The following is a 14,770-nucleotide window of genomic DNA, read 5'->3' as shown; positions in this document are numbered from 1 at the left end:
TGGTCAGATCGTGAACGTGGGTCTTTGGAAAGCTGCCGTTTTTTGTTGACTGCCTATCTGGCTCACGGTCTCATTAAATCTTGATGGCAGCGTATGAGGGGTAAGTTAGTATTTTGTAGATGAGAGAGTTGAGTCTGGGACAGGACCTCACTGGTATAGCCACATGGCTGTTGAGTGACAGAGCCGGATGCCAACCCAGGTGGCCCTGACTCCAGAGCCTGCGCTGTGCCTGTGAAGCTGTGCTGCTGGGCACCAAACTGACCCTGCCCCTCTTTTTGGGAGTTTCCCGTTTTTGTAGACTGTATCCCAGCATCATGGAAGTGGGCGTCAGTCCTGGTGCACGCCTGGTGCTTTCTGACTTGGCTGCCTTGCTCATGCTCTGCTCTCCCCTAGAACACATCCCTTCTCCCCCACCGTGCGCTCGCTCACTCAGCCACACCATCGCCACCTCACGTTTCAGGAGGGTTTTCCTGCTGCTGCCTCTGTGCTGCCATAGTACCCAGTGCTTACCCCTCATGGTATTTGCCACTGTCAAAAGTCCTGAAAGAGTCTTTTTATGACACTGTCTTTCAACAGATTGCAAGGTTTTAGAGAGTGGTGGCCCTTTGGCGTATGCAAAGTGGTTACTTCAAAAGGTTTATGAACTAGTCTCGTGAAATGATTTCTGAATTTCTGAAAGGTTTGCTTGACCATAAAAGAAAAAGTTGAAATTTGACATTTTTCTGTTCTGTAGAAATGCTATAGAAGTGTGTTTTGTATGAGAGGTGAAACTAAAAGTGGAATAGGTTTGATTTGGGCTTAAGAGTATGATTCATTTTTTTTTTTTTTTGGTAATTAAAGGCTAGAAAAGCTTTTCTTAATAATTTTTCACCTGCATCATGACTCAAATCATTCTTAGATTTAGAAAACCTTGCATGTAGAACATTCTGAATGGCATGTGGATGCTGCGGCTGGGCCTCCACCTGTCAGGCCTTTTGTGGTGAAGCTGGGGAGGGACGGTCCCCGCAGGCTGTCGGGACCGAGGAGGGAGGCACCAGGCAGCCCGGGGCTGATGTGAGATCCCTGGAGTTCGTAGCAAGCGACCTGGGGCAAGGACTTAGCTTCCTCTTCCTTAAAATCGATTAAAAATTACCCCCTCACAGGGTTTTTGTTTAGTTTTGTTTTAGCTGGGCTGCTACATTCAAAACACAGAGCACTTATTAAGCACTCAGTAAACCTAAATTTTCTACCTAGAGACATTTTTATACCCATGTGTCAAAGCAAATGTTGATTGAAAATTGCTGTAGTTTTAGCATTGTAATCTCTTGGTGGTTTAAAAATGTTGGATGGAACAGATTGGATGAAAGCATAATAGTTCACTGTTTACGTAAATGTTGTTTCACAGGTCTGCTAGGAACACCCTTTTGTTGGCAGCGTGTCTCTTTCACTGTCAGGTCCATGTGGTCCGTGTTGGAAAACTCCTTCTGAATGGCTGGAAGAGCCTCACTCTGCTTCCTGGTGTCCTTTCTCTTGACCAGTCATGGGCCATTTTTTAAAATCCAGTTGTCTTTTACCCACCATCTTTCTAAACATGTTCTGGATGGTTTGTGGAGGCTCTACTTAGAGAAGTAAGTTCACTTTATCCTAATCACCCTGGTGATTGTGTCATTCATATCTGGTATCATAAAAAACTTGAAAGAAATACTGTACGAGAGTAGGTACAGAAAACCCAGTGGATGGTTCTTTAACCAACAGTATCATCAACACTCATGGGTAAACTGAAAGGGAATTTCTTTGGACAACCTGGAAAATAAGAGGATCTCACAGCCTGCCGTGTTCCCTGTCACCTATAGAGTAAAGTCCAGTCCGCTTGCTTTGCTTGGCTCACAAGGCCCTCTGTGGCCTGTCTCCAGTCTTTGATCGTGAGCCCCTTATTATACCTTCAGGCCTCACAAAACCCTTATAAAAATATTTGCAGTAGGCAAAATGTGTAGTAGGGTTTTGTTCCTTTGTTCAGGCTTCATTCTTTGCTTGAAATGCCTTTGCCTCTCTTACTAAGTATGATGATACTTAGTCATCTTTCAAGATTTAGTTCCAGGATTATCTCCTCTGTAAAGTCTTTTCCTGAGCCACCCAGGTAGAAATGACTACTCCTTCTGTATAAATTAGGAATCATTTCAGCTGCAAAGGACAGAAAACCTAAGAATGGATAGCCAAGAGGGGATTATTTTTCTTATTTATTAAGAAGCTGGAAGCAGGTGGCTCCTCTGCAATTCAGTCTTTATGTCATGATTACCAGGTGGCTGCTGTAGCTCCAGATCACACATCTGCTGCCAAGACAGGAAGAAGGGACAAGGGGCAAGGCCAGTGATGTCTATTTTTTGTTTACTTGGAAAGCAAAACTGTCTTGACAGTTTTATAGTGGGCTTCTGCATCAGTCTCATTGACCAGAAGTGTGGCTCATGCCATTCTAGTTGCAAGAGAGGCTGAGGAAACGAATATTTAGTTCTCCCAGTCTCTGTAATATAGGCAGGCAGGGGAGAACGGGGTCAGAAATCGGTGCTGGTTCAGTTGTATCTGCCTTGTCTTTCTTCCATACCACTTACAGACTTGATTATACGACTTTGTTGACATTTTGGGTTCTTGTCTTAGATCAAGACCTCTCAGAGGAGCTCTTTGTCTTCGTACCCCCCCCAGGTGATCATGTGTGTTAAATGAATGAACAGATGTGTCACTTAGAATTCTTTATGTGGCATTTGATAGAAAGTCTCACCCAGACTAATTTAGGCAAAAAGGCACTCTATTGGCACAAATACCTGAAAAATCCAGGGGAGGAATTCAGGCAGGGCTGGAGAAAGGGTCCAAATAACCTCATCAGAACTTGATTTCTGTCCAGTGCAGTGATGGTTTTAGTCCTAGGCCCCCCATGGGCTCAGGATGTCAGCACCAGCTCCAGGCCTTATACCCCCTTCGCACAGTGTCCTGGAAAAGAGAGAAGGTGCCTTTCAGTGATGCCCGTGGAGAAGGAGGGGCCTCAGCAAGTGTCCCTGACTTTCCATTGCCTGTTTTGGGGTTATGGACTCAGATCTGAGCCAGTTTCACCCAAACCGTGTGGCTGAGAGGAGGAGATGTGTCGTTCCCCTAAAGCAAAACCTAGGAATTGTTGGTCAGGAGAAGGGGGACGTGACTGTTAGGGAGGCAACCAAGAAGTCTACCACAGCAAGTGATGCCCCTGCTCCACTCCCTCCACCTCCTTGCCCAGATAAAAAGCCCAGTTTCTGGCTTCCAGACTAATGCTTATGAGTCAGGACAGCGCTTTGAATGAGTGTTTGCTCCTTGGAGCCACACTTCTCAAGTCAGAAAGCGTTATCTGGAAAAAGCACCACCTTGAAATGAGTTCATACTTTATTTTATGGACTACATTTCATCTTCCTTGGTCTTTTGATACTTTCTGACCTGGAGGGCTAGTTATATGCTTTTGTTTTTACTAAAAATGTGCTTGTGTTTTTATTCTAGATTAATTTTTATACACAGATAAAAGGTTGCTTATTTCAAAGTGTTTGTCAAATTTGACTTTTGCACTATTCTTCTAAGTTTTTGCGATTTGGAAATTTTAGGATAAATGTGATGTCCTTGCTCCACAGTTCTTCAGCCTCTATCACTCTTCTTTTTCCTCGTCAAAGCAGGATCTTTTTTGTTCAAAGATGCACCATAGGTCATATTTGAAGCTACATGCAATTTTCTCCTCCAAATTTCTCTCTGTCATGATTATGTGAGAGCGATACTGATGTGCAAATGTTTCTTTAGGTTTCAGAAAAGAAAGAACTAAAATTTACTGCTGTGTCTTATTTGCCTGGCATTCATGAGCTCCCTTCCTATAAAACTGGACACATCACAATTTTATTCATTCATCCTGTATTCAAACCCTAGTTCTACAATTAATTGTTTATCTTTAAACAAGCTCTTTAATTTCTCCAAGGCTTAGTATCCTCTTCTGAAAATGGGGTTGACAGTACATACCTCACATACATGGATGGATGGAAGGTAATGTTTGAGAAAGCGCTTTGTAAGCAAAAAAGCTGTTTGCAGATATGAGTTATAGAAGAGTGAGGGAGATCTCCCTCTAATTAGAAGCCCCTTTACTGTTCTCTGCCAGTTATTACTTTTGTTTGTATATATTAAACTTAGTTGATTGAATTAAATTCCATCACTGTCTTAAGAAATGCTAAAATGTAACTTATGTTATTTTAAAAAAATTCATCTCATCCAAAGTCAGAAAGTCTCTGAGCTGGAAAATTGAAGTGTGATCATTATGTGGGCCCAAACACCTTTTTGCTCCTTATTTTCGCAGGCCATTTTCTCATATCAGAAAACCGAACCAGTTGCATTGGGCTGGTGAGCTCTGAAGTAGCAATCGATCTCCCACTGTAAATTTACCTTCCTAGACACAATGGTGGGTTTTTATACAGAATAATGGTACCAAAATCACTGTCAGCAAGCCGTGTATTTTGCATCGCCTCTTTGTGCTAAAAATTTTATTATTTGGAAAAGAAAGAATTGGTCGTTTTTCTTCATTTCATGAAGATATAAATGCCAGGAACTGTACTAATTGCCCAGATACCAAGATATAAGATTACTCTCTTGTCTTGAGAATGTTCCTAGCCTAGCGGGGAACAGGCAAGTGAAGAAATGGTCTTAAAACTATGTTATACATGTACAGGTGTAAGGTACTCGGGTGTGCAGAGAAGGGGTTGGTTGTTCAGTTGGGATGTAGGTTCTGGAGTTAGCTAGGTGTGCAAGTCAGGTACAGAGAGCAGCTTGAACAAGGGAAGGGAGGAAGAGGAGAGTGGCTTGTGTTCCAGGAACATAGAACACCATTTCTTGATGAAGCTCCTAACTCCTGTGGCTGGAGAAAGGGACAAGGGTGAGAGTCAGACTGGTGACTTCTGTTTCTTTAGCCTAGAGCTCCATTTTTATTTGCCTAGTACATTGACTGGGGTACTTTCCATTGCAAGTGATAAAAACCCAAAAGGCACTAGCTTAAGCAAAAAAGAAAAATTATTGTCTCATGTAAATGGACATCTAGGGAGATAGTTGGCCTCAGAGATCCAAGGACTCAAATAAATGACCTTAGGAAAACTTGCTTTTTAGAATCTCTCATCCTCACTTCTCTGTGTTGTGCATCATTCTCTTTTCCTTTTGGTGGGCTTCCTCCTTGTGATGGGGCAAGCCACTCAGGACCGCAGACAACGTTAGCTTTAAATCACTGCAGAGGAGTGTTCTTAGAAGAAAGAGAGCTTCTTTCTCTTTGGCATATATGCAAGTAAAACATTGGGGAAAGATGCTGGTTGGCTTGACTTTTCCTTTTTTCAAGCATTCAGGTGTTCCATCATCCTAGAAAAGGACATTTTCCTACAGAACCACAATATGACCATCAAAATCAGGATCTTAACATTGGCTTATTATTACCATCTAATCTGTACACTTATTCATTTGTGTGTATAAAGGTCTAGTAATGGCCTTGATAGCAAAAACATCTAGTTCAGAGTCCCACATGGGATTTTGTGGTCATTTCTCTTTAGTCCTTGTCAGTTTGCAATATTTCTCCAGTCTTCCCTTGGTTTCCATGACCTTGACAATTTGAAGGTGACAGATCAGTTGTTTTGTAGAATGTCAGTTGTTTCCTCAGGATTGGATATAAATCATGCATCTTTGGCATGAGTGTCATAGAAGTTATGCTCTGCTCCCCACACTGAGTTCTTTCTGGAGAGATGTGATTTTTGTGTGTCCCATTGCTTGAGTGAGGTTGGGTCTTACCAGACTTCTCCATTGTAGAGTGTTATGGTTTGCTAATGCTGCCATTTTGCAAAACACCAGAAATGGATTGACTTTTATAAAGGGGGTTTATTTGGTTACTAAGTTAATAGTCTTAAGGCCATGAAGTGTCCAAGGTAAGGCATCAACAATAGGGTACTTTCGCTGAAGGATGGCCAATGGTGTCCAGAAAATCTGTGTTAGCTGGTAAGGCACATGGCTGGTGTCTGCTCTGATTTCACAATGGCTTTCTCCCAGGATGTTTCTCTCTAGGCATCCGGGGGTGTTCTCTTAGTTTCTCCCAGGCAAACCCTGGACTAGCAAAAGTCTGCTTTCAATGGCTGTCTTCAAAATGTCTCTCTTGGCTGTGGCAGCACTGAGCTCCTTCTGTCTGAGCTTTTATAGGGCTCTGGTAAACTAATCAAGACCCACACTGAATGGGTCAGGCCACACCTCCGTGGAATTAATCTAATCAAAGGTATTACACACAGTTGAGTGGGTCACATATCCATGGAAACAACCTAATCCAAAGATTCCAACCTAATCAACACTAATACCTCTGCCCCCACAAGATTGCATTAAAGAACATGGCATTTTTGGGGACATAATGCATCCAAACCGGACATGGAGTTACTCTTTCCCCTTTGTATCTTTTTCCTCATCAGATTTCTTGTTTGTTTGTTTCACTATGAGCCCATGGTTTCCTATTATGTAGTATTGTGATGATGAATCTTATTTTCACGCTCAAATTGTCCTTGATTTGGCCAGTTGATGCCACCTCAAGCTGGCTCTGTGCCCGTTGTCATGTGCCCATCTTTCTCTGAGCAAATCCTCACTTTCTGGTGCAAGAAGATGCCCAGACTCATCTCGTACTTCCCCTGCCCCCAGCCCCGCGTCAGCCTTTTCTCCAAAGAACTCCAGTTCCTTTTAGTGGAGAATGGATTTAGAAGTGAAGGTCTGGGTGCCAAGTATGCTGCTCTCGGTGGATGGAGCTGGGGAATATTTGTATTTATATGTGTATGTGGTACACACACATGCACGTTTCTGTTTATTTCTGTATCCCTTTGTAAGTACTGACAACCCTGAGTTCATACTGATACCTCCAGGTCTAATCCAGCACTCCAGTGTCCACTGTGGTTTTTTCACTCTCCATATCTGGACTCCTTTCTCAGACAGCCAGAACCCTGTCTCCTTCTGCTTCATCGGTCGATTTCCCTGTTTGTTACCTGTCTCCTGTCGTCTACCTCCCCTCACCCCCTGCCCCACATGAATATTTTCCTCACTGTACTTGGACTCTGATACACTCTGCCGGGCTGCTGCTATCCCCCCAGTACCCTCCCCCCAGCCCCCATACCCTGCTTGGGCTCCAACAACCCTGCTGGGCCACCTCCTCCTACCAACCCCCCACCCCTTCCCTGGACACTCTCCTCGCCCTCCGCAGCCTGCTCAGGCTGTGGCACTTTGCTGCCCTCCTGCCCAAGCTTAGAGCTCCTGTGACCCCACCCACACATATGCCTGCCTTGCTCTGCACTTTCTAATGGCTCGAGGGTTGCATTGTTAGGGGCAGACAGGAAAGGAACAGAAAGCATTTTTTTTAAATTTTAATTTTTTTATTTGAGAAGTTGTAGGTTTACACAACAGTCATGCATAACCACCCTATTATAATACCCTGTATTGGTGTGGGACATTTGTCACAATTGATAGAAACACATTTTTATTATTGTACTATGAACTATAGTCCATGGTTTAACTTAGAACTCACTGTTCATGTTGTGCAGTATCATGGATTTTTTAAAACAGTTTTTATTATGTTATCATATATACAACCTAACATTTCCCCTTTAAACCACATTCAGATATAAATTTCAGAACTGACAGTTATGTTCATAATATTATGCTAATATCACTACCATCCATTACTAAAACATATCCATGTTTTCAAATAGAAACTCTGTAAATTTTAAACCTTAACTCCCTGTTCCCTAGGAAGGAAGCTTTTTGATCTATTTTGATCAACAAATAAGCTTGCCCTTAAGATCTTAGTCTAGCATGAACTAGGCTCACCCCAAAATGGTTATGAGTAATTATGATGCAAGTACATGTATTTTGCCTTAGTTCATAAAACATTTGGGGCAGCTCGTGTACATATTCTCTCAAAAAGAGTCTAAGTAATGAGAGTGAAGGGAAAATAAGGAAGGAATAGGAAAATAAAACAATGAGTCCTGTTAGTACACAGAGATCATAAGGTCCCATGGGATGGCTCAAGATAGGAAAACATTTGATCCTCGTATAACTAGCTGACAAGTCAAGAAGTGTACAGGATTGGTTATGGAATTTTCTGTCTTTCAAAAGCAGACACATACTCATGTATCTGGAGGGGAATACCTTTTTGGTGGTAATGAGACCTGTGGGAAATTCTTCTTGTGGATTCTCTCTCTCCCTCTCTTTTTTAAATTGAGGCGAAATTCACGTAACATACAGTTAATCATTTTAAAGCATAAAATTCAGTGGCTTTTAGTGCATTCACAATGTTGTGCAACTACCACCTCTCTAGTTTCAGAACTTTTTCATTACCCTAGAAAAACATCCATTAAGGAATCACTCCCCATTTCCCCCTTTCCACATCCTCTTATAACCATTAATCTGCTTTCTATATCTATGGATTTGCCTATTCTGGATATATCATATAAAAGGAATCATATGTGCTCTTTTGTGTCTGGTTACTTTCACTTAGTATAATGTGTTCAAGGTTCACCCAAGTTGTAGCATTTTTCAGTACTTTGCTCCTTTTTATGGCTGAGTATTAGTCCACCATATGGATATGCCATATTTTGTTTATCCATTCATCTGTTGATGGACATTTGGTTGGTCCCACCGTTTGGCTGTTATGACTAATGCTGCTGTAAATGTTCATGTACAAGTTTCTGTATGGACATAGGTTTTTATTTTTCTTGGGTATTTACCTAGTAGTGGAATTGCTGGGTCATATGGTAATTCTATGTTTAACTTTTTGAGGACCTGCCAAACTGTTTTCCACAGTGGTTGTACCATTTTACATTCCTGCCTGCAACATACAGGGTTCCTGTTTTTTTGTTTTGTTTTGTTTTGTTTTTTCATATTTTTAACCACACTTGTTATTTTTCCATTTTTAAAAAAGAATTAAAGCTAGTGGGTCATAAGTACTTCACTGTGGTTTTGATTTTCATTTCCTTAATGACAAAAAATGTTGCACATTTTTTTGTGTGCTTGTTGGCTACTTGTGTGCCTTCTTTGGAAAAATGTCTGTTCAAGTCCTATGCCCACTTTTAAGCTGGGTTGATTGCCTTTTTATTGTTGAGTTGTAACAGTTCTTTAGGTATTTTGGATATTTAACTCTTAACAGACATATGATTTACAAGTATTTTATCCTATTCTGTAGTTTATCTTTCACTCTCTTGACAATGTCCTTTGATGCACAAAATTTTAGTGAAGTCCAATTTATTTACTTATTTTTTGTTGCTTATGCTTTTGGTGTCATAGTTAAGAAACCATTGCCAAATCCAAAGCCATGAACATTTACCCCTATGTTTTCTTCTGTAGTTTTACAGCTTTAGCTCTTATATTTTGCTTATTGATCAATTTGAGTTAATTTTTGTATACAGAGTGAGGTAGGAGTCCACCTTCATTCTTTTGCATGTGAATATCCGGTTTTCCTGGCACCATTTTTGACCATATATGTGAGGATTTATTGCTTTATTTCTGGACTCTCAATTATATTCCATTGGTCTATATGTCTATCCTTATGTCAGAACTATACTGTTTTGATTTGTAATAAGTTTTGAAATCAGGAAGTGTAAGTTCTCCAACTTTGTTTTTCGTTTTCAAAATTGTTTTGGCTTTTAAGGGCCCCTTGCAGTTCCTTATGAATTTGAGGATTGGCTTTTCCATTTCTTCAAAAAAGGCCATTGGGATTTTGACAGGGATTGCATTGAATCTGTAAATCACTTTGGAGAGTATTGACAACTTAATAATATTAGTTCTTCCAATTCATGAATATGGATGTCTTCCCGTTAATTTAGTTCTTTTTTAACTTCTTTCAGCAATGTGTTGTAGTTTTCAGTGTAGAAGTCCTTTACCTCCTTAATTAAATTTATTCCTAGTTATCTAATTTTTTTGGATGCTATTGCTATTGGAATTCTTTTCTTCATTTCCGTTTTGGATTGTTCATTGGTAGGTGGAAACACAACTGATTTTTGCACGTTGATCTTGTACCCTGTCACATTGCTGAATTTGTTTATTAGCTCTAGTGGTTTGTGTGTGTGTGTGTGTATTCTATGCGATTTTCTATATATAGAATCATGTCACTGTAAATAGAGGTAATTTGACTTCTTCCTTTCCAATTTCTATGCCTTTTTTCCCCCTTCTTTTTCTTCTTAGTGCCTCTGGCCGGAACTTTGAGTGCAATGTTGAATAGCAGAAGTGACAGTGGGCATCCTTGTCTTGTTCTTGATCTTAGAGGGAAAGTTTTCAACCTTTCACCATTGAGTGTGATGTTAGCTATGGATATTTCATATATATTCCCTTGGTCATATTGAGGATTTCCCATCTATTCCTAGTTTGCTGGGTGTTTTTATCATGAAAGTGTGGATTCTTTTAAAGAAAACACTGTGATATATTGAGTAGCCTCCTCAACATTATCACCATGAAAATCTTAGAGCAAGTTTCTAATGGCCATTTTGTGTCGTGTTCCTCAGTGCAGAATGAGGGCACAATGCAGAGTTCAACTGAGTAAAGGCAGTTCTTCCAGAAGAAAAAGCATTGTGGTCGAAGCGCTCTAGTAGTGCTGATTTGTTCCAGCAATAAAATTAGGACTATCTAGATTAATGGATGGACTACTTATATATATCAAACATTCCTTCCCGAATGTGATTTCTCATGAATAAGCTTTTGGTAAAAGTTAGGCAGCATGGATTTCAAAGTTATGTTGTCAGGCAAAAACAGGATTGATCTGTGATGCTGGCAGATCCATATTATTGCTAGTCAGTCAGTACCTGGTACTTGACAGGCAGTCAGTGAATTTAGGTGGAATGAATAAATGTTCACATTGCATGTAGGCTTGTTGTCCTGTCACTAAATTAGCATGCCTCATCTCCATGTGGCCAGTGCTGGGCCTGAGGATTGGGACAATGCTTTTCCTTAGAAAAGAAGTCTGGGTCTGTTTTAATATGTTAACCAAATCCCTCAGAGTCCTAGGCTTGCAAACATAGACTTCATCCATTTAATTAAAAAAAATTTTTAAATCAGGCATTTCAAGTCATTCCTTCTAACTATGGGGAGAGCTCAGTGTTATGTTGGTTGAAAAGTGTCCACATCACTGAGTAAATTATCACATTTGCTCTACAGAATTGTTAGATAATGACTTAATGTTGGAGATGTCTCATAATTATGATTTTGGTTTTGTAGTAGATGGTCAGAACCTTTTTTTTTTTTTTTTTTCAATTAAGGCCTTTCCCAGTTTTTTACAATAAAACCATTTAATCAGTTTGCAGAAAAATACTTGTGTTCTGTAGCATGGGAACATGAACTGGGAACCAAAAATGGTTTTAAGTAATTATGATGCAAGTTAATTTTAAAAAAGGGGGCCAAAGTACAAATTTGTTTTAATTGACTTCAAAATTCAATTAATCAAGTATTAATATTGAGTGCCTAAGCTGTGCCTGACCTAGTGCTAAATGCTAGCGCTGCAGTAATGGTCAAACATCATCCCATGTGGCAGGGCGGCTGTCAAACATATATGTTGTTACTACTGTCCCCAGTTAGAGCAGTGAAAAGTTCAGTTAAAACTATACACATTCTGATTTTAGTCTTTACAGAATTCTCTCTAATTGCTAATAGTAGAATATCAGGCTCAGATAATCATGGAGATGGTCAAGAAACTAGAAATTATAGACTGTTAAAGAGGGAATTGGGATAGAGTTTAGTTGCCATTTCTAGTAAATCAGTGGCTGTTTAATTGGGGAGGATTAGCGTATATTTTTTGTTGTTGTTGAACTGATGTTGAGTTCTTTCAGCTTGGAAAAGAGCTTTAGAATTAATGAGGGTTTTTAAATTGATAAGGACTGAAACCTCATAGTCACAGTGAACTTTGAGTTGTTTTGAGTGGCTTTGGCACTTTCAAAACTTAATCTTTTCAGTGAATTTCATTATTTGAGAAAGGATTACAGGCATTTATTTAAGAAGAGGTTACAGGCCACAACATTCAGGGGGATTTTTCTTGTTTTACAAAACAGGACAAAGTCAGCCTCTCAGATTCCAGTGGATGCAGCTTCCGTGATCTCCCCAGGTTCACGTCGTTGTTAGAATCTTCTTTCATTCTTGGTATAATGGCCAGGTCCACAACCTCCTTTGAGGATTTCCTGAAGTAGAGCCTTTTGGGGATAGTAAGACATGTATGATGGCATGCAGGGCTGAGAGCTGGGTGGCCTCCCGTTATTAGCCTGGCCAGCGTGGGCTGCCCGTTTCAGCTGTTGCAGCATGCCCCGGCTTGGGAGGGTCAGTGGCCTCATCATTCCAAACGGGATCATCCAGGCCAGGTGTAGTCGCTGCCAGTCTGTTATGAGATATTCAGTAGATTCTTAGGTTTGTTTCCCCTGTAAATAAGTTTGATAGATTAAAAATCGAGGACGGAAGCTGAGTTTGTTGCATTCCTGTCAGCCTCATTGCTTCAGTCACTTCCCTAATTGGCTCCATGTTTCCCTGCATTGTCCCAGTTGGCCATAGTGTGCTGAGGAAAGTCAGATTTTTAAATGTCAACAGTTTCCAAATGGAGTCTCTGAAAATAATCCTTGTGCTTGAAACCTTATCCCTGGAATTCTGCTTTACTGTTGGCAGCTTCGTAAACCAAGGACAGTATTATTAGTTCTGCAATAAATGGATTATGCTCCTTTACGTCAGGTGATTTGAACGATTGTTTTTCTGCAGGGCACGTTTTATAAAGTGATCTTTTATGCAAAATTTTGGGTTAGACTGAAGGCTGTGACAGTTTATTGGGTTACTTTTCTGGCTGACCATGCCCTCAGACTTCTTTTGCATATTTTAAAAAGCTTTTATGTGATCTGCAATTTCTGTGCTTGTCATAGATCCCTGTAGAATCACAGATGATATCGGATTTTAAGGTGGTGATTCTGTGGCATGAAATAGAAGGCTATTAGTGTCCCAGGAAAATGCAATCACTTTACAAATGAGGCTTCTCGAAGACCCGATAAACCTGACTTGCTCCAAGGTCCACAGCATCTTCTCAGCAGGGTTTCTTTACTACAGTCCAGTCTTATAATCTTTGAACTAGGGACTCTGCTCTCTATGTGTGTAAGTAAGTGTTGTTTTAAAGAGAGGAAGAGAAGGGAAATTTTGAGCACCTACTTGGTGTCAGGCCCTATTATAGATGCTTTACATTATTACCTTACTTAATCCTCAAAGTGACCCACTAAGGTTTGCAGTTTTCCAGTTCATAGCACTCTATCCTCCTGCCCCCGCCCCCGCCTGAGTTTGAAATCAATAGAAAGAAACATGTGTCTCAGGCAGATGGCAGGTGTAATGCAAGGCACGGCTCAGATCTGGCCAGATGGCTGTGAGACCTTCCCTGAGTCGGAGGGACTTACCCCAGTCACTGCATAGCTGTAGGCCTCTTCCATGGGGCAGGCCCCTGTTAAGGCACAGAAGTGTGCTCCCTGCAGGCAGCCAGGCCTCCAGAGGAAGGGGTTGAGCCAGGAACCCCCTGGTTCTCCACCTGGATTTACCACCTCACTCTGGAGCAGGGAGGAGGGACAGAGTGAGGTCAGGACTGTTAGTCTGATGGGTGTCAACCCGCATGGAAACATGGAACCAGGGGAAAGGAGGAGTCCTCCTGAGGTCAGGACCACAAGTCCAATGGGCGTTCTGTCTCGTGTCAGTGTCCTCTTGGATAGAGTGGAGCCGATAATGATAGTGCCCAGCTCAGAAGGTACGTTAGGAAGTGGCCAGCACACTGCCCGACTGTGCTCAGACGCTGTTGACGAGGCTTTTTCAACAAATGCCAGTTGATTGGATTTGCACGCAAGTAAAGATTTCCACAGCTGGGAAAACAATTTTAAGATGTAGACTGTGCTGATAGAGAATCAGCCAGCTCCTGAAGTAAAGCAGGTGGTGCCTTCTGACCTTACAGAGTAGGGTCTGCACTTATATTTGCTGTGGGTATGACTATTGGGAAGGGGAAGGAGGCTCAGCGGAGGGAACCAGCCTCTGCAGGGCAGGAGACACTGTGCCAGGAGCATTTGATTTACCCCTCCCTGTAGTTCTGGGAGGCCGTGGCTTTCTGCAAAGGCATGCAGCTGGTAAGTATTGCAGCTCAGACTCCAAACGGGCCCCTCGGACTCCAGTCCATCATTGAGTGAATCCACGAAGCCCACGGCAGGGAAGTGGCAGCCTCCGACCCCCTGAGCCATGTGGACTTACTTCCTATCCCCAGGACAGAGCTGAGTGACTGAGGGCGAAGTTCTTCTGCTGTGTCCCACCCAGTTTGAGTGCATTTCCTTCCCTCAGTTTATCCTCTATTTCGATTAATTTTTTTCTAACACATGTTATTTGGTAGTATTTATCCTGAAACCAAGCTAACAAGGCAGATGAAGTATTTTTGTTCCATTTGAATCAACAGGCATGTGAAACTGTTGAACCTTCCTGCCAGCCTTCGGCCACAGAAAATGAAAAGCTTGCTGGGTCAGAACATGTCGACCAAGAGTCCTTTCATCTACTCTCCCATTATTGCCCACAGCCGCGGAGAGGAGCGCAACAAGAAAATAGGTGAGCCTTTTACTCTTGCTTTCTAACTGGGCTCTGCCACCTGGTATCCAGTTTTTTACAAAATCAACATTTTTTGGGGCAAAATTAACATGCCAATGCATCCATTCATTCTTTTATGTATCAACGTATTTTTATATGTATACACGTGTATACTTATACACAT

The 14,770-nt window shown here is 41.4% G+C and overlaps 1 protein-coding gene across 1 annotated transcript in view; it reads left to right on the top strand.

Annotated features, from left to right (window-relative positions):
* Positions 1 to 14,770, top strand: part of TRAPPC9 (trafficking protein particle complex 9) — a 743,379-nt gene that overhangs the window by 155,531 nt on the left and 573,078 nt on the right. Inside the window, exon 11 of the mRNA XM_037803518.1 lies at positions 14,462 to 14,607. Coding sequence (XP_037659446.1) covers positions 14,462 to 14,607 — 146 coding nt within the window. The remainder of the gene's footprint in view (positions 1 to 14,461; positions 14,608 to 14,770) is intronic.

Source organism: Choloepus didactylus, chromosome 14, assembly GCF_015220235.1.
Source record: "Choloepus didactylus isolate mChoDid1 chromosome 14, mChoDid1.pri, whole genome shotgun sequence".
NCBI classification, from domain to species: Eukaryota; Metazoa; Chordata; class Mammalia; order Pilosa; family Megalonychidae; genus Choloepus; species Choloepus didactylus.
The sequence above is the reverse complement of the archived record's forward strand: the minus strand, read 5'-3'. Positions and strand labels throughout refer to the sequence as shown.